We start from the raw sequence: 23,884 nt of genomic DNA, 5'->3' as shown, positions 1-23,884 counted from the left end.
TCATATTAGTGTAGTTTAGTGGTTACAGCTGTTGCTTTGCAGTTGGAAGGTACTGGCTTCAGTTCTCACTTTTATTTTAATACTCTTCAGCAAAGTATTTACCCTGAACAAGTAAAGAAAGAATACACAACTATACAGATGATTAAATAATTTGGAAAAATCTTAATATACAAACTCAGCTCTGTAAGTCTTAGATAAAGTTGTCAATTAAATGTAAATATACATTTTACAAATACATTTTACAAATATACATTTACAAATATATATTATATATATATATATTATATACATGTATATAAATGTAAAAAATAGTGAAATGATTAACCAGCCATTAACCAGTGTGGATGCATGGAACATTAAGTATGTTTAAGGTTTATTCAAAATCGCACATAATTAATAATTAAGAATGCGTTTGCTCTGTCAGCAATGCTTTCAGCGAAAAACTTCAGTTCTGAGGGGATTTATCAAGTTCCAGCTGGGTGCTGGGAGTTCATGCCAGGAATGCTCACCAGGCGGTTGGCAAGAGAAATGATGTATGCCGTGGCATCGGCCTCCTGCTGGCACTTCAGCTTCTCTGCCGTGGCCTTCTCAAACTTCGCTGTCAGTTTCTCCAGGTTCTCATTCAGTTGCTGAGAGGGTGGGTGAAGATGAAAAAAGGTAAGTGCTGAAACACTGAAAAATGCAATGCTCATCAAATGACTGAATGCTCATTACACGACAAAGATCAAACAGACATACATTTCAAAGGAAATTATCTCCTGCCATTACCTTCCCAAAGTTTGAAAACAGTACTTAATTTTATCAGCTGTCCTGGCACATGTTCAGAATAAGCATATGGAAAAATACCATTAATTGTCAAGGTTGGTATTTGTCCTTGAAAAAAAAAGTGTGTTAGCCAAAGTAAAAAAGTAATCTTCGTTTCTAGAAATCGTTTGTCCAATTTGGTGTTGTGGTGGTTCGGGGCTATCCCAAGATGCATAGGTAGTGAAGAGTATAGGCAGAGTACACCCTGAAGGGGACAGCAGATCATTGCCAGACAATCACACACACTCATGCAGTCACACACTAATTGTGTATAATACAGGTGGTCCCCGATTTACGATGGGGTTACGTTCCATGAAACGTATTATGAGTCGAAAACATTGTTAAGTCCAAAATGCATTTAATACACCTAATACATACCTCTGCATGACAGACTGGGAGATGCGGATCGCTGCCACTGCCCAGCATCACAAGACAGTACGGCACTACATGTCTTTGGCCCAAGAAAAAAAAAACTAAATTGAAAGTACGCTTTCCACTGAATGTCTATCGCCAGCTCGTCATTGTAAAGTTGAAAAAAATCATAAGTCGAACCATCGTAAATCGGGGACCACCTGTACAGTCATCAGTTCTTCTGAAACATTTAAATTGTGTCTTTAAACTGTGTGTGTGTGGGGGGGTTGAGCAGTCAGATTCAAATCCACATCTAAACCCACAAACCCGAAGGAGGGAGGTTCCAGCACTCACATGCCACACTGTGTACCCTGTCCTTAACTTTATTTATAATTTCGAATTTTTGTATTGTAAAATGAACACCTCCAAATATACTAAGCAAAGTACTCCGTTGCAAAAAAGAGAGTGTATCATTTAACTCACAGCAATCTTGGATTTTATTGTGGTGAGCTTATCCTGGGCTGCTGCTAGCTCTGCATTGGCCTTGCTGAGGGCCTGTCTCTTGGGCTCCACCTCGCAGTACACCTCATAGAACTTCACAATGTTGATCACCCAGGAGCAGAGCCCTGCTGCTGCTAAAGACTTGGCAGCCACCAGCTCCGGGCGGAACTCGGGGTCCTGGAGATAGGGCTGGAGGGCCTTGAGGCAGTTTTCATGGACGTTTTCCTTATTAAAGTTGATTAGCGCATCCAGGAAGGCATCAACCTTGGCCATCATCACCTTTGCTGCCTTCCAGCTCCTGTCCTTGGGGACACGGCCACCAGGAGCCATCAACACCATGACGGCCGCAGTCACGTTGGTAACAGCAGCCACGGGGGAGCCGAAGGACTTCAGCTCCGTCAAGTTGTTCTGATTTTTATGAGCAAAACATTGCAAAAACAACACATGAGTAGGTGTCTGGGGGAATATTGATAAGCTTCCACAGAAAACAGGGTTTTTACAGAAGGTGTAAGCTGCAGATTGCTTTGGAAAGCAGCGGCGACATTTCCGTTAGACACAGAGCAGTTAAACCCCCTGGTGGTTTCATTAGTCTGAGGAGCTCCTGAGATTGATTGTCGGGAAACTTCTTGTTCTTCCATCAAGTGAACTTAACACTTGGGAAAACTTTCAACCATAAAAGAAAATCTCAAGGAAAAAAAAAATATTTACTCTTTGTAACTCTAAAGTTAGCTAACCAGTGTGTTAAAGTTAAGCCAATTCATCTGTAACAGCAAATAATGCATTTATACACCATAAACCCATATTGAAGTTATAGAAACTGTACCTCGCTTCTGAAAAAAGATTATCCCAAATTACATCAGTTCTAGAACAGCAAACTTAGTTTGTCAGGCAGTGCTGTCAGCTGACTCTTATAAGGCTTTTGCACAAATTATATTTATCGTTTTCACAACAGGAGTTGCAATATAATCAAATCCTATCATTTCCCTGCAAATTGCCTGCTGATTAATTATACAGTAGTGGTTGAGAAATCTGTCTGCTTTGACACTTTTAATACACCCAAATGATTGCAGGAGGTCTGTCGGTTATGATTGTCATTAAGGACAAATCATGAAGATTGTAGATAATCCCCACTGGTTAGAACTTAAAAAAAAAAGAAACTCAAAAAGGGTATAAAAAAGCAAAGTATGTAATTTGAACCAAAACAGCCAGCTGGGTGATGTCAACTCATTTAGCAGATTCGGGATAGACGAAAACAAACATGTACTCCCCTCCAAACTGTTATGAAGGACACTGCATGCATTCCAGTCATATGTCATAAATGGAATAATTTATTAAACTAAATTATTCAATTTATAACTAAACGCACTTGGTTCATTTAACAAGCAACCCTAAGAACTAGCGTTATTACAAAGAGAGGGCAGGAGCAAGTCCCAAACAGGTACTGTAGCCCTTAGAGCCATCATCTTGGAATCAAATGGACCTCCTCCTGAATCACTCTCCTGCTGCAGTATCCTTGATCAAGGTAATATGTTGAATTGACACAGTAAAGTTACATAGCAACACAAATGGGTAAATCATTGTAAGTACTTTACTATATAAAATTAACATGTCACAATGAAGTGTCACATAATAATAATAATAATAATAATAATACTAAGAAGAAGAAAAAAAAGAATCAAAAGATGCTTCTCTCCAGCAATTCACTGAGCTGTACTTTAAAGCATATTGAATGCTTTTTTTTTTTTTTTTTACCTTGTTCAGAGTGTTGAGGGCTTCCTGGGCAGCTATCAGGGCGGGTTCAGCTTTGGACAGGTCCTCTTCACAATCCCGCTGCTTCCCCATTACAACCTCAGCAATAACCGCCACTTTCTTCTCCTCTTCATCAGCCACAGCCTTCTCCTTGCTGACCTTCGCTGTCTCCACCCCAACCACCTGGATTAGCTTGTCTGCATCCTCGTTCTTCTGCTTCAGCTCCACTTCCTGGGCAGCCAGCTTGGCTTTCAGGTCATCCACCTATCAAACATTTCATGATTCAGACTTCTACAAAGTCAACTGTTTGCCTAAAAGATTATAAACAAAAATTATTTTAATCTTCTAATTACATCTTTGTTCTTAAAGAGTTTTTGTAAGATATGCATCTTAGAATGTCTTCTGAAAGCAAAAATTTATATAGAATCATTTTTTCTTTAATAACAAAAATGTACTGAAGTTTTTTGCTAATAGATATAAATAGATTTTTCTTCTAATGACTTTTCAATTACAGATCAATTACAGTAAACCCTCACCATGCATAATAATATAAGAATTCTGAAGACAGATTGCAAAGCAGGAAATATCAGAAATGAAAAGATTAAATTTCTAAGAAATGTTATGATGTGAAAGAAATGAATATGAAAGAAATGTATGACGACTCACTGCAAAAAATTAATAGAGTAGCAGACCAGAAACAAAATGAAAATACATTAAACAAATGAAATAATCTTAAAATAAGCATAGAAACTAAATCTTATGTTTTTCATTGCATTATATATTTGATATATTTGATAGAAATATTAAGCAATAGCATAACTTTGTTATGAACGGCTTTTCAAACTGGATAAAACAGTCATGATTGAACGCGCGATTTTGCAGGTGCATGCAGCACAGAGTCCAGGTAATCCTGGCCTCAGTGTCCCCCTTCCTCATGTGACAAAGCCAACCTGCTCCACAACAATGGTGCTCAGGGTTGCAACTGCTGAATGAGACAGTCCAGATGCAAGCCTCAGAGGGAGAAAGCCTTATCCCACTGAACCACTCTGAAACCTGCTGACAAGAGTTTCTTAAGGACTGCATTTGGGGAACGTAGCTGCTAATTTCATTAATAAATTATAGTGCGTTTTTTTTTTTCTTGGGGGGGGGGAGGCAACAAAAAAGAAAGTGTTGACAACCAATTAAAGTTATAAATATAAATATAAGTACATAAAAGCCAGGATATGATTTGAATGCTTCTAATAGCCACACAGAAAAAGACTAATTAAGCAAATAAGCAGAAGAAACCAGATATTTCTGCTCATTTCCATATGGCTACATTAATCAAAAGAAGGGGGTGTTATTCTGAGTTGCACTAATTCCTTTTGGGTAACATAACAACACAATGCAATATCACACAATCAGGCTGATATCCTGAGGTCAATGAAACGTACACGTAGGAGCTGGCACATATGTGAATACTATAGCACTGATATGAAAAACAATTAAACTTATGCATAGATCTATTTTCAGTCTCATTGAATATGGCTAACAGTATACAGTATAACACCTTCCTGTGAAAACAAAGGCTGTGATTTACAGATTCATACTTTACTCATCAGCATTACATAATTTTCCTGTGCTAGACTTCCCAGAGGGGGAAGTGGATACAGCATATATGAATGCTCACATTAAAAAATAGTTAGCGAAGAGCCTTGAGTCATGAACATTTGAATGGAAAAACACAAGAGTACATTCTCAAGAAGTATGTCAAGTACTAAAAGTTGCATTAGTTTTTGAACCAGCAGATTGTTTAGTCCCTGGTACAGACATGCTTACTACAGTACTATACAGGGACCAAACATTGTTCCATTCAAATTTTGTTCATATTAATGCAGGATACATGACATGCTAATGAAGGGACACAACATGAATCACAACAGATTTGTTTGGTAAGCAGGAAAATAAAAATCTGCAGGTATGTTTCAAGATTATTATGCTCCACAGACAGATTTCTAAGTACCCTTGATTTCCTGGGCTTACATTTGACTATGAACAGTATGAAATGTAAAAATCTAACTGCATGATGTAAATGAGTATATGTTGTGAAGCACCAAGCTGTTAAAATTATGCTAAGCTTTTGTATATGCACAGTATTAGAGTGGAACTTTGTCCCAAAAGCCATTATCATCAGATAAGCAATCGAGTGGTTTAGTCATAATTTTCCTCTGGGGTCGCACTTATGTGTCTCTAAGCCGAACCTGCTTTATTTCCAAATTACTAAATGAAGGCCCTCAGCTATTAAAAGATGTATCCTGGGATGTCATAAAACATAAAAATATATTGGAAGTGCTACATAATGTACCAGCCAAAATCAATATAAAATGGACATGACATCAATTAAATATTATTTTAACAACATGACAATTTTTTTCCTGTAAAGGTAGTCTGGTAACCTGATCAGCTAAAATGTCCATGTAGTTGGGATCTGACTTGTAGAGATATATCGCTTTTAAAGTAACTAGCACAAATACATTTGTTATTCAGGCATTCATTACGAATAAAAAGCAGCCTTCACAATAATGTATGATCATCTCAAAACAGAAATGCTTTTGGTGGAGAATGGACGATATTATAATACATATAAGATTAAAATTAATATTCTCAAAATTTACCAGTTTTTTTTGTTTTTTGTTTTTTTTTTTTAAAATAACAAGAGGTCAGAAATCTAAAGCACAAAGGTTTTTGTTTCTGACTCCAATGTGATGCTGTGATCCAGTTACCTCCCCTTCTCATTCAGAACTACTAAATCTCTTGCTACATTTAAGAAGGATCTCAGAATTCACCTCTTTTGGACTCACTTCTCCCGATCTTGCAAGGGTTACATAAACATATATTTCTTTTGTTATTTTTAATAATTTTAATATGTTTCTTCAATAATGGAAAAGCCTATATGCAGCTACTCATGTAACGTATACTTGTTCATATAGTGGTATGTAATAAATTGACTATACTCAAGAATCATCTTTTACTGTACCCTCAACCTTTCGTGACACCTGTTGGTCTTCTTATATACATATATACATATATAGATATATTTGAGGCTGTCATGTAAAAAGGCAGCTGTACAGATGTCTTTGCCGACCCCCAAAGCAATCAATGTACTAATGAAGAGTTGCAGCTGAGGCCCTTCCACATTCTGAACTTATTACTGAGATTTAAGAGTGGATAATAAACCTTAACAACTCGCTCTGAGACACAGAAAGCCGCTGACGTCAGTGGGCGAAGCCTTATGAGACCACTTTGTTAAGGATGTGCTGTGCTGTTGAACAACAAATGTGATGCACAGAGATTTGGAGGCGGGCTGGAGACGCCACTGTACATAAATATCTTCCAGCTGAGACCGTTGTAATAATAACCAGAGGGAAAATAAAAATATATAAAGAAACAACGAAATGTGAAAATACAGAAGAGCACAATCAGTAACTTAAGCCAGCCGTGTGGAAAAGATGAAGAAAAATCAACTGAAATTTGTGAAATGAAAATGTTGTTATTTAAGGCAAACAGAGAGGAAAAAATTAACTGATACAGATGTCAAAACATATGTGCAAATGACTTTCAAGTAGAATGTTGCGACGCTGGAGAACCCAAATGGAGAAAAGTGTCAATATAAATGTTATGCAGACAGGTAGAGAATGCTTATGCATTAAACAGATGCATTGTGGTGCAGACAATGATACAATGCTACTCTAGGGAGGCCCAGGGATGGAGGCCGTCTCAGACACACCTGGGAAGACGTGCTATTGAGCTTCTGGAGCCCATTCTCCAGCCTCTCGGTTTTAAGGGCCAGGTCTCTGCCCTTCCGGGACAACAGGTTCTGATACAACTTGATCAGCTCCAGGAAGGACTTGGGTGTGGTATAGTTGTAGCGCCGGTCACTGGCCAGGTAAGCCCTGGAACTCTTATTGACACTGGTATGGACGTAGGCCATGAACTTACTGACAGAGTCCTTTAATACTGGCTAAGGGTTCAGAAACATAAATTAGACACAAGGAATTTGATTAAATATTAATGCAGAGATCATTAAAATATCTTTCAATAATTTAAAGTTATCTGGCACTCACATCCTCTACATATAAAGACATCTAGATTCAACCATAAATGCAGCTGTGACAGCCTGTTAACAAACCTGTATTTGCTCAATGTCCTGGAGGAACCGAAAGCTAACTGATTCAAGGGCTTCTTGCGGCCACTCGTGGAACCAGTCGATGGAAGTACAGTTGACCAAGGCTGGGAACTTCCTGCTTCGCACCCGCAACTTGTTGCCCACAGGAGAGAAGCAGAGGGCAACCTATAATTGAGGGGCCACAGAGCACAAGACAGCTAAATTTACTTCTGTTTATTTAGCTAAGACCTTTGCCCAAGACAACCTGTCTGGAATACTATTCTAAGCAAGTAACCATCATTTATCCCTTTAAAAGGCTAGTGTAACTGGGGTAATAACTTTGCTCAATGGTACCGTACCATTGAAATAGTTTCCGCAAGAGTGTGTGCAGACAGAAACTGAAAATCCACAGCTGACAGTGTAATGATGGAGAGTATAGTCTTATAATAGTAGCTTCTTAAACTGAGACGATTCTTTGAAGTACTGTTTTAAGATGTATATTCCCTGTAATACACAAATTGTATTTTGTATTAGATGTACGTCGCTTTGGAGAAAAGTGTCTGCTAAATTAATAAATGTAAATGTAAAATATGAAATGTCTACAAACCAACAACATAATGTAAACACTAAATATGTGGAAAGACAATGGCGAATTTATGAGCTGGTACTTAAAATATAGCAATTATGAAAGCTTGGACTGTATTATCTTAGCTCGCTGGCACTCACAAGCAATTTATCTGAGCTGTTGACCTTTAGCCATCCCTCCCTAAAACAGGGTTTTGAACTTTTCAGAACAATTAAAGTGTCATTAAAAGCACCAAAATGTGATATCAGTGGTATGAGCAGAAGCAATAAGTGTGAATCAGCTGTATCCATGGAGGAATTTGCTTATTATTGACCAACCTTTCATAATTTAGTTACATTTATTAATTTAGCAGATGCTTTTCTCCAAAGCGACGTACATCTCAGAGAAATACAATTTGTGCATTACATTAGGAGAAAGAGAGACATAGTTGCAGACATGTGATTCTTAAGTAAACTTTGCTTCTTTCCACTTTATGCACCGATGTTCATCACACGAGTAGGTGTAATCCACATTACAGAAATAATGAAATCACATTTTTGTTAAGGAAACAAACTGGACATGGTTATCATACAATCAATCAAATATCAGGCAAATCAGAGGGTGAGCAGTAGAACACACACACACACACACATCTTCAGAGCCGCTTGTCCCATATGGGGTCACGGGGAACCGGAGCCTACCCGGCAACACAGGGCGTAGGGCCGGAGGGGGAGGGGACACACCCAGGACGGGACGCCAGTCCGTCGCAAGGTACCCCAAGCGGGACTCGAACCCCAGACCCACCGGACAGCAGGACTGTGGTCCGCAGTAGAACATCATTTGAAAATAAAATAACATGGAACAGTCTATGAACAGTCCAGGACACCGCTTCACCTTCAGCTGCCTTCGCACACGGTCAATGAAGAACTTCCAGCAGTTCTCCCTGGTGTCTATCAGTCCTAGTGATTTCACCTCATTCCTCATGTTTCCTACTATATTTTCCACTTCATCGTCCGGAAACAGATCAGGGATCTCACCTGTGGTTTAACATTGTAAATATGAAGAGACAGCTTTCAATTTTTTCAAATTTTTGCATTTTTTATACTTCACTACATTCTTGCATGCTTTATATGGACATCTGTATTTACTCTTCTCTAGTGGGTCCATACCATGGAATAGAAAACAATATGGCTTTTGAATCTTTTAAATTAAGTTCGTTTTCCAATATTTTGTGAAAACCATATTTCTCAGACACAACCTGCTCCCTGTAGGCACATGTATCTCTCAGCATTCTGGTGGCTTCCATGCCAATTTACAGCACAGCAAGTTTTTCTAGGTTTCAAAAGCGGCAACCTAATTTGCAGCTTGGCAGTCTCTGTGCAATACATAATTAATATCCAGTGCAAAACAATTCTAAATGCAAATTCATCTTGAAAACTATATGTTCTGTATCTACATAACTTCAGTATCTCTGTAGAAGAGCCAGAAAACTCCTGGACATGCAGGGCTTTCTATCTTTCATTTCTCTATAGTACGTAGAGCCATGGAAAGTCTTACCTGATGCCAAAAGATCATTGACTAGGACCAGGAACTTTTCATCTGCCACCTGGGCATCAGTCATTAAGAATACTGTGCCAATATTCTTCACCCCAGCTCTGATGTACAGTCCAGCTAAATCAGTCTGCCATACACATCCAGATAAACTTACATTATCCTCTTCTTAGTGCAATCCTCAGTCATTTCCACATTTATAACCAGATAACCGTTTTACAAAGTTGCAGAGTTGGAGTGTTGCAGTGTTTTCTGTCTCATTTAGTATTCTCTTTTTCAGTTTTTAATTAAAAGTAAATGTAAATAGGACAACCTTCAGTTAATTGCTTTAATAATCACAGAATTCATTTAAAAATTACAACAAATGATGTCAGCACTAAAACAATATCTGAACATTTACAAACAGGTCAGTATGCCACTTCTCAGGTGAATATTCATTAGACTTAAAGTAACTAAGGAGAATTTGTAATTTGACAGTCATTATCAGTAACAATCATAATTTCACTGGCGAACAAGTAGTATTAAAACTTGTCCCCGGTCTTGTCTGCTTATGGAACAGTATCCTACCTTGAGATCAGGGATGTTGTAGCCTTTCCTAAGAGAAATCTGAAACACCTCCAAGGAGCTTATGAATGCTGCAAGCCTTGTCAGACTCTGTTTACCACTGCCGCCCACTCCTACCAGAAGTCCGTATCCTCTGGGGCATTCTAAGATTCGGTTAATGCGACAACTGCAATATAAGGTTTAAAAATTAATAGCAGAATTAGGCAAACGATAGAACAAACTAATTTCACCAAATAAAACAGACTTCTTCCATTAATATCCCACTGACAAATTCATCAGCTGCTACTGCGTTCAAAACCCTGCCGTCCTGCTTACATGTGTGACATAGCATCTTCAAAAAGAACCAGACTCATAGCAGCATTGACTTCGTTGTAGTTCTCCAGTGCCTCCATCAATATCTTGTTGAGGGATTCCCATGACTGCACAGGCATGTATTTTGGCTCCCCAATGCCAGTGGCAAAGTGACAGTACATATTCATGGCCTTAGCTTCTTCAAGGGTCGCATCTATGTCCTGAAAGACAACCACTGTTCTGTGTGCTCTAAAAGCAGAAAATGTGACATTTTCATCCAAGCACTTCCCAAAAAGTAAAAAAGAAAAAAAAAAAAACTAAAACTAAACCTCATTAAATTAAAGCATACTATATATTATTTAATTGGTATATAAACTGAACATACGTATATTTAATTTAAAAAAATAATTTTTGACATTTTTTCATTTAATCATGTTGTCGTCTTCCAGTCATCTTCTTCATTAAAAACCTGACAGAACATGCAGGAAAGGCTATGCCTGTAGAGGTTCCCTGATGCTTGAAGGCTGTGTTACAGAGGAGTGGTCAGGACAGGGGATGTCAGTTTCCTCACTGTAGTACAGACCCTCCAGAAAGAAAAGCCATTAAGATGTTTTCCAATTTGCTGGACTGATAACCCCGGCCCTGACAGAAGCGTGCTGATTAGTGCTCTTTCACTCAGACCAAGTGGTCAGTCAAGTCTACCTCCAGGAGCTGCTCCTCCAACTTAATGATGTCTATCACTTAAAAAGAGAGTGTAAAGGCGTGCAGCTCTCACCTCAAAAAACTTTTTTACTGAATCATGAATAATCTTGTCAAAAGTTTCAAAGTCCTTCTCTTCAACCATCTTGTCTCTGTAGACTCTTTGAGACTCATGCATGTAAATCTTCACCAAGTCTTGGACAGTCTTCAGGCAGTCACATGAACAAAACAGAACTCCCTAAAAAATAAAACAAGATCCACTTTTAGATGAACATTTGTTAGACAAACTTGATAAATTTGCTAAGAACAGTGCCTATAAACATGGGACTGTGGACTAGCAATGCTACCAAGTTCCTGAAGTCCTTATTTTGAATATTAAATTACCAAGTTCAGTTAAAAGTGAATGTGCGATCAAAGAGGTCTCATCAGTGTCATCCCGTCACCTATTTTTACCGTGCACACATAATTCTTCTGTGATGCATTTCATCTCCATGCTGGAACACAGCTCTCTATAAGTCTTGAATAACAGTGCTGTGTTGTTATGCCCTTATATCAAAAATGCTGATAGAAGTTTACAAGCTATGGTAAATACAGTAATACTAGACTTTTACTGTATGTACAAAATACAATGTATTTAATCTATGCATGAGCACAGATGTATGTCAACAGCACCATCAGCACCTGTGTGCCAGCAATTGATCATCCGTAACAATGGAGCAGCCAGCCCCTTTTTTCCTATGGGAATCCGTCAGTTTGGACAGGTCTATCTTTTAAGTATCACAAGCAAAATAAAAACAAAGTATGATATCTAGGCTAAGAGATTTTCAAAAGACGACTGTGTGTCAATGAGACAAGCCCCAAATGATATGGGTGGCTCACTACAATAATGTGGACAGCATGTCCACCGTGCCTCATTAATCCAGGTGTCCTGAAACAGCCGACGGTGCGTCCCATCATTTCAGAAGCAGCAGCAATTACATCCATCGTCAGAGGACTGCATTAATTATAACAGGGTGCCACTTGTCATGTCGCATCTCAGCTGTCATGTTCCATTGTGGATCTAATCTTGCCAAGAAAGCAGGCTACAGAAACACCCTCTTGCTCTTTATTAGACTTTCCTTCATCAAATAAATTCTGAGTTTTAAGATTCATTAATTCAGAAAAATCTGCAGCCTAAAATCTTAAAAACATTCATCACTGAATATGTGAACATTTTCAAAAAAAAATATATATATAAAAGTTCATTCATTCATGCAGTTTTCAAGTGTTCACCACACTGATATTAACCATCAGCAAACCTTCAGTGAGAATGAGACATTAATTTCCCTGCCAGAATTTACAGCAATTATTAATCCCATTATCAACAATACACCCATTATTACTTGTGTTCTAATTTTTTGGAACATACAATTTGAGTAAGAAGTCATGACTGAGAAGATCAGTTTTTGTATGCAATTTTCCAGAAGTCTCAAGTAGAAATGACTTACATTTCATTGCCACATAGCATTTTAGTATTGTATTCTTATAATGTTGAAACTATTACAGGACAACATGTAGCTGTACATTCTCAAAATTATGTTACGGATTAATCTGAAGTCAGATTACAATAGCATGCTGACGGATTCAACCTGGAGCTGAGAGGTGGACCAAAAAATCTTGTGACAGAAAATGGTCTTTTAAGGCATGAAATGTCAAACTCATTCCTCAAAATTCTCATGACTATAATCCAGCTATTATTCACATCCTTTAAGCCACCTATAACAGGATAAAGTGCTACTGCAAAAATAAAATATTTTGCAATCTGGCCATTGTTTGTAAACATTTCAGAACAATATGACTGTGTAGCACCCACATGTGATATACTGAAATAATGTGCACCACTCGCAAAATATTCAAATTATCCTGCATAGCCAATAATGAAATAATTTAACAATGTTAGAGAAAAATTATCTGTTCATTTTACAGTTATTGAAATGCAGTTTTAACACTTTCAGACTAGTAGGTTGTGTGCATCTTCTAAGGCTCTTCTGGTATATTTATATGGAAGACCATTCAAGGCCATTCTGCATTCAAGGCAGTTCCATTGTTAGGACTCACTGAAAACTAAATGATCTCAGTAAGTACAAAAATAAATCAATAAAATTTAAAAATAATGAAATGCATGTTTGAAAAATATTTCCCATATATCTCAGAAAATATACCAATGCTACTGCTTAAAAAAAAAAAAAAAATCAGATCATGATTATACTTTGAACTATTGAGACCCAACAGAGCCAGCAACAATTCATCCCTGGTAGGTTGCCTCAGAGAGCTTTAAATCTGTCATTGCCTCATTGGGATGACTACATCGTAGCCAACCATGAAATGAAGGTAGCATAAATCTGTTCCATTTTCATCTGCGGCACAACGTGCTGCCAGGTTGCAGGCAAACGCACCCAGCGTTGCTGTACACCTCCCTTCAGGATAAAGAGTGTGTGTAGGGAATTTGGTGAAACAGATGCAGTGCCTCCTTCCACAAGATTTTTTTTTAAAATGCAAAACACTGCTGTCATTTCAGGATTACCAAAAGGGCAATCTAATGAATCACAATATTGAATGCAACGTGAAAACTGTCCTCTGAAATTGTATGCTAAATGGTGCAGCTAATTGCCTCAATTACAGATGATAACTGTAAAGGCTGAATATATGACAAATACTTTAGGTACAAAAGGTGTTAAAAACCAAAATAAATCTTTCTATCTGTATCTGTTTATATGCCTCACACAACACCAGTAAGCTAAAATAATTTGTCCAAGTGAACATTCATTCATTCATTCATTTCTTGAAATTGAGTTATGACACTTTACTGAAAGATATTTCCACAAATACACAATTTTATATTTTTGATTTTTCACTGCTTACAGAAACCAAAGACATCTAAATATTATAAATATTTATGGAAGCCCCTTGCATAAAGGACAATTAAATGGAGTGAACTGAAATATACAACCTAATGTTATAAATCAGTTTCCTTTATCTGCCCTAGACAGCATTCTACTGTCTGAAATGCATCATATACTTTCACTACAATAGCTATTTTCAAAGAAACATTTGAATCCAAAAGCTAGTAGAGAATACACTGCAGGGTGATAACGGTGTACATTCGGTGCTCAAAGGGATGGTTCCAGTATCGTTAGGAAGGACTCTATTGTGGCTTCCCTCTGACCTCGACTTTAACGGCTCCTAAGATCTTCTAAGAAGAAAGTCCTTGCTAAATGCCAGAGCTAGAGTATCTTCAGTGATTCCCTTTACTCTTTCAGGTGTGTATTTAACTTCAAACAACTCAACATATGATCTGTGAAGGGTGCCAGCACCATATGGTGACAAAAACAAAATTTAATTCAGTTACATAAGGACTGTATGGAATTCAGAAACTACCATGAGCTCACAAGATGGTTTTGCTTTTGACTCTAAGTTGGCAGTCCAACTTGGCAGTTGCTTACTGCCAAACTCAGTATACCAGTACCACCAGTACCATCAGTATCATTAAGTACAGAGACACATGTGGACTTGCTGAAGGAGCAATGTCCAGAAAACTTGACAGCCATACTGCCCGAAAAATCCGTTCCCAAGAAGGGAAAATCAAAAACTGCATTTCAGCAAGAAGTTATTTATAGCAGAAATTGTTGCACAATCGCAGTCAAAACAACAGCAAGACACTTTTTGTGGCTTCTGTCAACACAAGGAAGTTTTGTCTTTCATGAACTGCTGGCAATTAGAAAGACAGTGGACACTAAATAGACACAAAATTAATCTTGGTTCTGCATAATACTTGTACTCTTACCCCCTGAAATCCATGAGAAAACATTTTGGTTTCCTCTTTTGGGAACAGAAAAATAAAGATTATGGAATTTAATTAACACTTCCAAATATTTAGTGAAACACCTACACTCCAAGCTCAACAACTGATCTTAGGGAATAACAATTTGAAAATTAAAATATAAATTTGAAAAAAAAAAAACACATAAATTGGGGGTCCTCAGAGTAAAATATATAGACAAAGCCTCCTATTAGTCTAAATCTCCAAGGAACTATCTACCAGTGAAACATACTACATTAAACAGTCTCAAATGAATACTGCAGTTACATTACCATTCACATTACATTAACATAAATCCATTTCCCAATAGACACAAATGATGTTACTATGATGAAAATGCCATAGTTTCAAGCTATTTTCAGAGAAATTCTGACATCTGTTCATTTTCTCAGCTTAATTATTTAAACCTTGAAATATTTAGATCTTTTAATATAATGCTTTCCAGATGCTATAAAAACCACTGCAATTGCAGCTCAATATAAACACTATTTTGGTCATTCTTAAATTTTACTGTTAAGTATGCCAGTGTGTCCCTGTACCAGATCTGTTCAATCTTGAAATCCCTTAAACGTAAAACACAATTCTTTGGGAAATAACACCAAAATCAAATCTGTACTTGGGCTGAGGACATTAAAACTTTTAAAGTCTTGTCAAACTAGTTGAAATGGAGAGGGCTCTGAGGTTACTGCAAGGCAGCTCTTCCTTTCATTAACTGTCCCTAGGCAACTGAAACCAAGGCAGAATCAGCAAGGCAGAATCAGCAAGGCAGAACTAAGTACAATACTTCAAAGGTCTCAACTGTGCTGGAATCTCGCCATCTAATTCTACTTTTTCATAGATTTCAGACAGCAAAAACAACGTGCTTCCTCTTCAATTTGTGATATGAGGATCACTTTAAAATGGAATCTATGTGTTGGCATTAGTATCTTGAATTATGGATAAGATATAATCATTTTCGGTTTAAGTGTAGTGTTTTTTTTATGGTGAGGTCTTTCAGGGTTTTTTCTTTTTTTAAGAAACAACAGATTTTAATACATGAACACACAGAAAACCACATGTATCAGAAAAGAAATGTTCAGATAACTAAAAAAGTAGCTATTCATGTTTTTGACATGAAACTATTCTTAAGAGCTACAAAAACAGATTTTTTTTATCTAAATTCTGAAATTAACACAAATACAGATTACAAATGATAATTTTGTTTCTCTTCTTAATTGAGTTCATAGCCTTACCAACTTCTTAACTGAGTTCATAGCCTTACCAATAGTACTACATGAATTTTCTCTTAGAACATCTAATTGAAATGTAATTCAAGTTTCATACTGTAATAAAATACTGCTTTTAGGATACAGAATAGGCTATATCTAACTTTGAAACACAAGACATACTTAAAATTTAAAGGTATAAATGCATAATATATCCATAGCATGTTCATATGCTTTGTGACTTTTTTTAAGAACTGTATAAATAGGCATAAATACATCAACAGATGAAGACCCATAGTACCACAGATCTCTAGTTCAGATGAAGAGCCCTACATTTTGCAATGTATGATGCCTTGCCATCTGCTAGGTGAACAATTATAAACAATTGCTTATGAAGAACATATGTGTGTCTAGAGCCTATTAACAAGATGACACGCGATGCTCCTATGGCCATGATGCAGAATGAAGTATCAGTGACATACCTGGAATATATTGGAGAGGTCACGGAGGTTGAAGATATAATGGAACTTGATGGCCGTGGGTAGAAAGGTGGCAGTCACCTTTTGGTGCACAGCCAGTGACAGTTGGATGACCTGGGGGCAGCTTTTCTGCAGGACTGGCGGAAAGCCCTCCCCACGGAGACGCTGGGTTAAAATGCTGCAGTAGATGGTACTCAGGGCATCCGCACCAGGAAAAGAGAGTGCAAACACGCAGAAGTGTCGCTGCAAGGACCAACCAGTGTGGAGACAGAAGGACATATTTATCAGTCTTTTGCATCCATGGAAAACCAAAACCAGTTCCCTTTTCAAAGAAATTGAAGGTTTAAATCTAAATGAAAATGTAAACATTTTTCTTGATTTATCTTTCAAACAATCCTACATTTGTAAATTTTAAGGGAAGTACAGGTTCAAACTGTGCAGTGGTGTTTACAGCTTGATAAATCTGGCCCAGGATATCAGACTGGCCAAAATATCAGACAAGAAAGCACAGGATCAAATCAAAGCTGGAATAAATAAATCAACGATCTGTTTGCACTTACATGAATGCAAATTAGTACCACTTCTGCTCTGAATGAAGTTTCAAGTGCCATTTGAATTTACTCTTGACAACCTCAGGACTCATTACACGTTCCAGTGTAGCAATTAAAGCACTTGCTCGGCAAACTCATAATTATATTGTCCAGCAGTTTTGAAATTTTTACCTGCCCTGATTGCCCTTTGTCTATGAACTAAATCAAATCAGCTGAGATGCAGACTTTTATACATGACACTGTCAATCGATATTAGTGTATTGGCACATCAGCAGCACTGTGGTATACCAGTGTAAATACAGCAGTGCACAGTTACCTGCAGCCGTGGATTGATGGTGAAGCTGCCCGCGGTGGGATTCATGCAGGACACATACTGCACGTTGTGGATCTCCTTTAGAACTAGCTTGATTCTGTCATACCTGAGGGGACACGACATAGTGGCAGTCACCGCAACAACAGGCACCGAGCTTCCCCTTCAACTGGGGAAAGACGCTCTCTGCACGTCCTGGAGTCGAGCTTCAGATCTCCTTCCAGCTGTCACTGTGCGACTCGCTGAAAAACTCACTAGCTCTCAGATAGGGCATTAAATGTTTTGTGGATGGCTTCTTTAACATCTAACTAAATAATGGGATTGATCAGCCCATATGACAAATGATTTCACCAGAAATAAACTAGAAAATGTGCTTTTAGTCACAATAAAATCCCTTTCCAGATGCCATAAGACTGAGAAAGAGTAATGAAAAACAAATATTGAACAACTTAAAATGTAAAATAGACACTACAAATAAGTAGGCTATACCTAAAAATAGCTACCTTTTCATATAGCTGAGTAATTTTACCAGAGCAATTTAGAGTAAGTACCATACTCAAGAATACTACAGTTGGAGGTGGAATTCACACCTGTAACCTCTGGGTCCAAAGAAAGCAGTGCTTACCATTACACAGCCTGCTGCCCACAGGTCTGAGAATATTACTAATGAATTAAAAAAAAAAAAAAAAAAAAAAAAACCTAACTTGGACCAGACTACAAATTCTTTCTACTACAAACTATATAAAACACAGTGGCATGCAAGATATAAAACCTCATTAGTTACACCTGTTATTTAGCACAGGTAGACCTGATACAAGTTGCCGTTGAAATTGTAGCCCATCTTCAGATGATAGCTCATAGATAATCGCCTACTATATTAAATAATATGCATTGTTTTAACCAAACTAGAGGACAAAAACTTGGCTCTACGTTGCACATACCTTAAAGTAACAAAGTACGTTATGTGCTAAAGTAACATAAAGTAGTCTTCTTTGAAGATATTGTTTTGGAAGGAGGACATTTCTTCTGCATATCTGTCAGACTTAAATATAGTAATCTGCCAAGTCTGAGTTCTACACTGTGAGGCCATGTGGCACTTATTTGTAGTTAAAGATGGGGGAAAAAAAAGGAAGCTGGCAGAATTTAAAATATTTATGCCTCATATAACAGCATATTCCATCTCCCACTGGACTCAACTTGAAAAAACCTGCATGTACAGCATATTCTTGAGGAAGATTGGGTCTTCAGTGGCTTTCTAAAGAATCTGTTACAGACGTACCAGTGCATGTAGTCCATGTGCTGTCGAATGAGCGTGTGAGGCTGCACTGTTCCATAGGCATCTACTTCTGGCATGTTCATGTCATCGATGAAGTAGATCAGATTCTTGCTCCCAGGGGGGCCATAGTTCCTACCAGCCTTCTTCTCCAGAGGCTTTTCTAAAATGGCTGTAGACAGATGGAAGGTTCACACTTATGAGGATGGCTTCTCTGTCTGCTTTTCGTATTACCATTAAGGGCAAATGCAAGAAGCTGACAACACGATTTCACCCTATAGCTTTTCTTAAGATAGGTCTGTCAAGGAACTGAAGAGATTCCAGTTTACATGAACAAGATACATCATGTGCACTACACTGATAGTTTTTAATGTGATGTGACAGCTGTATCAAAAACAAGGAAAAAAAACACTTTTGCTGGGCAGGATGATTTTTTCATAGTATTAGAAACTCATTCATTCATACATTTTCTCACAATTCACATTTTTATTGCCATAGGAAGACTTAATCCTGTGTTATATACTGATTTATTTTATAAGAAAAATAAAGATTCCTAATAAAATCGTATTTTTATATCCATTGTTTAGAACAGTTATAAAGAATGTTTTCATTAAGATTACATATACTTAATCTCTGTATAGCAAAAATTTAAACAAACACTTAACCGTGACTGTGGTGGAAACAGAAAGCACAGCTGATGGCAAAAAAACAGGAACAGATATTCTTCTAAGTAAGACATTACAAATGAAAGATTTTAAATAAATACACTCCGAAAAAACAGAATAAACTAATAAAATATACAGCAATATTGTTTAAATAAATAATAAGTGACTAATTAAAATTACATAGTTGAACTTTGAGCGTACCTTGCAGCATAGCTGATGTTGTGTAATAGTTGAAGGGCACGTTCTTGATCATGTACTTATCTGGATCCAAGGAACCCAGTTTATCACCAACCAGAACTGATTTTCCCGTTCCTGCATTTCCCACCAACATGACTGGGAGCCTCCTCTCAAGCAATCGGTCCATGAAGTAACGAATCCGAATTGTCTCAGTGGTATGCACCAAGCAAGCCTGCAAGATGCATGCAGTAATATGCATTTCTAATCGGCATGCCACTTAAAAATGTGCAACCATTATGTGCAGGCCATTTAAATAAAGTTTAAATTAAATAAACTTTAAAATAAATCTTTCAGTGTCGAGTCAGTTATCTCCCATCAGGAAGACAAAAACAAACACTTTGCATAAAATTATTTCAAAAAAAGGGTTCAACTTGCAAAACTAGGCAATCTATGTATTTTCATATTGAATGTATTTACTTTCCTTCTGTAAAAACTCTTCCAGTGAGTTTGCTAAAATATTCTACGTCGAACTGTACATTCATCAATTAATCAATAACAACATGTCTAGCGAAGGGCCGTTTTACAGTAAATATCCTACCCTTTGGTACAAACCTGCAGAGGAATATCTGGATCAAAACGAAACGGAGGAATCATTTTTGACCATAGTTCAAACTTCTTTGTCTCAGGGTCGATGTAGTAGTCAAATACAGTGCCTTGAGATGGGAACTTGATAGTTTTGAATTCTGACACCCACCATTTACTGAACTCTACTCTGTAATCAACCAGCTGCCAAGAAAACATAGGATGTTGTAACTCATTTAAATGTAAATATATCACATCATATAAATCATCGTCACAAGAATTAATACAGGTAAATGAAGTTGCGTAAAAGACTACTCCCAAGTCCACATGGATGAAATGACAAACAAAAACTCAATTCAGCCACTTCTAAGATAATTTTTGAAATGTTACACTGGATGATTAGGTTTTAACAAGAAAACTCCTACGAATTTTGGTAGCTGTAGAGATGTCAACCATAGGATGTAATGGCAGTAGAGAAAGTACTACATTTTAGTGAGGGAATTCTCTTGGTAGTGATAACAATGTTTCCACAAAAAATCACTAAAATAATCAATATAATAATAAAAGTAACATAATTGCAGGTAATTACTGATAGTTTTGAAAAATGGAAAAAAGGTAAAAATACACATGAATTCTATAAACATTTGTTCAAGGCAAGGGGTTCTCTTAAAACTGATAAAAACAAGTGAATCAATACATATGCAATAGCTGAAACTGTACATGAACCTAAATTACTGGTGGATGTTTACCTGATCCTGGAACATGGCACCTCCAAATGCCCAAATGGCACAGAAGACAAAGAAGAGCTCATACAGTTCCTTTGGACTATCTGGAGGGGTGTGCTCAGGTGTCAACAGACAATCCAGAAGGTGACAAAGCATCTGTACCATGCTTTGTTCTGGAATAGGGATGATCTTCTTAAATCTGCACCAAATAAGATACTCACATTAGAAGGAAAAAAAAAAAAAAAAACTAATTTACAAAATGCTTCCTACCAGGTCATGGTTGATATGAGCTATTTGGTTGAAAAAAAAATGGTTAGTATTTTAGAAAATAGGGTCCTTCACAGGATAAATTACCTAAAATCTAACAAAAACATACAGATCCTCAAATTATGCTGTGATAATTTGGCACATTACCTCGTCCTGAGACTGTCAAGACAAGGAGGTAGGTACTTCTCAAAGAGAATAGTCAAGTTGGCTTTCTCAGACTGGACCTCTCTCTTGTCAATCCAGCTGCTCACTGGAGGATTCCAGCCCAAATCTGCTGGGTTTATGTATAGGATGCCTGTGTAGATCAGCACAGATAAAGTCAATTATAAATATTAAGTACTTATACCTTTTACAGATGTGTGTTATGTCAGTCATGTCTCATGTATCTTATGTCTCCCCATTGAAGCACGACACCCACAGTAGCTTAGGAAGGGTGAACAACCCTCAGACATGTTAACTGGTTGTAGGCTTAACCAAGCTGCACAGCATTCTTGAAGGAAAGTGCTGCTTAGTGAACTCCACAGGCAGACCTGTAGGCATCTGGCCAACTGTAGGTGTCACTGTGAGACACAAGCTGAAAAGGACCCCAGCGACTTCACATTTCCAATGGGACACAGGCTAGCCTGCTTTCCTGGAGCCCCCTTACCACAAATAGCCAATGTAGTATAGCAACCATTAGAATGTAGATCCTGCCACAGGGTGCACTACAATTTACAAATGTACCTTGAGGGAGACCCTTACCCCTAAGCTAAGTGAAATGTGTGCAGACAAATTCTTAAGTAACTAACCAGCTCGGGACACAGTGGCAGGTGTGGCAGTTCGCAGGTGGCTGATCTCAAAAACCAGCCTCATAGTTGGGTTCAGTGGTATTCTCTCATTACTTGCCAGAGTCAGCACCTGATTGAGAAGATCACATGTGAGCAGGACATGAATAAGACTCGACCTTTCAAAGGAAACAAACAGTATTATGACATTAGCTGAGCTGGGGCAAAGGTGGGATGCTGGACTTCACCTTGTTATCATCCATGACGGTGTTCAAAGATTCAATCCACATTGGGTCAATATCTCCATCAAGCACAATCCACTTTGGTCCATCATGACTAATGTTAGCCAGCTCACGCATGATATTGGAGAAAAGCCCTAAAACAAAAATATACTAAATATGTTTAACTTCCCAGTCCATACAGACTAAAAATGGTCAGGAAACATTGGAAATTCTAAATTTTTAAATATATATTTTGATGCCAGTGCAAAACTTCTTTAAATGACCTTTATGTCAAACAGGATTCTGGATCTCACCATCTTTCCACTCCCGGGTGGCTGGGTTGATGATGCCAAAAAGTTCATCGTTGGTGACAGCTTTGGGGTTGAGGTCAGACCACACGGGACGGCGTTTCATGTTGTGGTAGGTCTTGTTCAGGGATTTCATCACCTGTGACTTTCCTGTGCCAGCATTACCCACTACAAACACTGAGTGCCTGACAGCAAGGAGCTCCTCTAGCTGCACCACCTGAGAAGAAAGGAGGGAGGGTATGCATTGTAATGTATGAATTCTTTACTGTGCCAACAAACTGTGGAAAATAATGGACGGGTTGAAGATTAACAAGTACACCATTTTATATAACTGGTTCCAGGACAATGGATCTGGTGTTATTTTTATAAACCTCCTGCTATGTCACGCTATTCATTTCAAAACGTACTATTGTAGGAACAATGTAATTAATTCTTTAAAAAAATCAACAATTTCCACATAGCAAAAAGGCAAAAATCCTTTCCGCATGTATTGCATATAAATATGAAGTTACCCTGTCATGCCTGCAAAATCCTGCTGCTCTACAAGACCTTGAAAATTTATTACTGACTCTGTCCCCAACTGATTAAAATCTTCAAAAAAACAAGTGGTGCCCTTAATCTTACTATGTGATAATACAAATGAAACCCCATTGCTTCCTTCTCAATAAACAACATCAGTTGGATCCACCTGGTGTATCTAAATCACTTCAGTTGCTGGTTCGTACCCCGGCGCACTTCCTCCATACTAAACTCAGTACAGTGCCCCTACCTATTTAATCAGACCTTGCTGGACCATCAAGAACAGCACAGTTACATACTATAGTAGCTCTGCGCTCACTCAGACTTGGTCAGACTTGTATTCCACATACATTTCACAGACCTTGTTGTTGGCCTTCAATTTATCCAGTAAGCTGCTCCTTCTCAGCTCCCAGCAAGTGTTACAGCCCATCGCCCTCTTGCCCTTTTTTCAATTTTCTGTGTTGGGCACATGAGGTAGGTGGCCTCTTCACCACCATGTGGTCAATTGTTGTACTGGCTGGCCAACCCCTCCGCAACCAGGCACCTATCCCTTTGCTCTCCACACTCAGCCTTCCTCTGCTCCAAAGCTCTCTGGTAATAACACTGGACAAAGTCTCCTTCAGCTCTCACAAGCGTAATCAAATCATTATGATTGTAGCCCCCTAGGTACACTGGTATTATAAGATCAGAGGGCAATTGTAGCCCTTCAGTGCTTGGTCTGGCTTGTATTTCAGTGGTTAAGCCATCCCCCGGAATCACC

At 37.9% G+C, this 23,884-nt stretch overlaps 1 protein-coding gene across 3 annotated transcripts in view; it reads right to left on the bottom strand.

Moving 5' to 3' along the window:
• Positions 1-23,884, bottom strand: part of LOC108940084 (dynein, axonemal, heavy chain 9) — a 91,062-nt gene that overhangs the window by 41,026 nt on the left and 26,152 nt on the right. For all 3 annotated transcript variants that reach the window (XM_029246646.1, XM_018761940.2, XM_018761941.2), the window contains 20 exons: positions 22,612-22,822; positions 22,325-22,452; positions 22,101-22,209; positions 21,460-21,607; positions 21,070-21,244; positions 20,351-20,524; positions 19,763-19,970; positions 18,903-19,068; positions 17,630-17,732; positions 16,766-17,005; positions 11,296-11,457; positions 10,545-10,741; positions 10,233-10,395; positions 9,672-9,795; positions 9,009-9,151; positions 7,574-7,735; positions 7,172-7,405; positions 3,409-3,669; positions 1,639-2,064; positions 510-629 (listed from right to left, as the gene is read on the bottom strand). In XM_029246646.1, the coding sequence (XP_029102479.1) occupies positions 510-629; positions 1,639-2,064; positions 3,409-3,669; positions 7,172-7,405; positions 7,574-7,735; positions 9,009-9,151; positions 9,672-9,795; positions 10,233-10,395; positions 10,545-10,741; positions 11,296-11,457; positions 16,766-17,005; positions 17,630-17,732; positions 18,903-19,068; positions 19,763-19,970; positions 20,351-20,524; positions 21,070-21,244; positions 21,460-21,607; positions 22,101-22,209; positions 22,325-22,452; positions 22,612-22,822 (3,654 nt within the window). The remainder of the gene's footprint in view (positions 1-509; positions 630-1,638; positions 2,065-3,408; positions 3,670-7,171; positions 7,406-7,573; positions 7,736-9,008; positions 9,152-9,671; positions 9,796-10,232; positions 10,396-10,544; positions 10,742-11,295; positions 11,458-16,765; positions 17,006-17,629; positions 17,733-18,902; positions 19,069-19,762; positions 19,971-20,350; positions 20,525-21,069; positions 21,245-21,459; positions 21,608-22,100; positions 22,210-22,324; positions 22,453-22,611; positions 22,823-23,884) is intronic.

This window comes from Scleropages formosus, chromosome 20 (assembly GCF_900964775.1).
Source record: "Scleropages formosus chromosome 20, fSclFor1.1, whole genome shotgun sequence".
In the NCBI taxonomy this organism is placed as follows: Eukaryota; Metazoa; Chordata; class Actinopteri; order Osteoglossiformes; family Osteoglossidae; genus Scleropages; species Scleropages formosus.
This window is presented reverse-complemented; position numbering and strand designations above follow the sequence as displayed.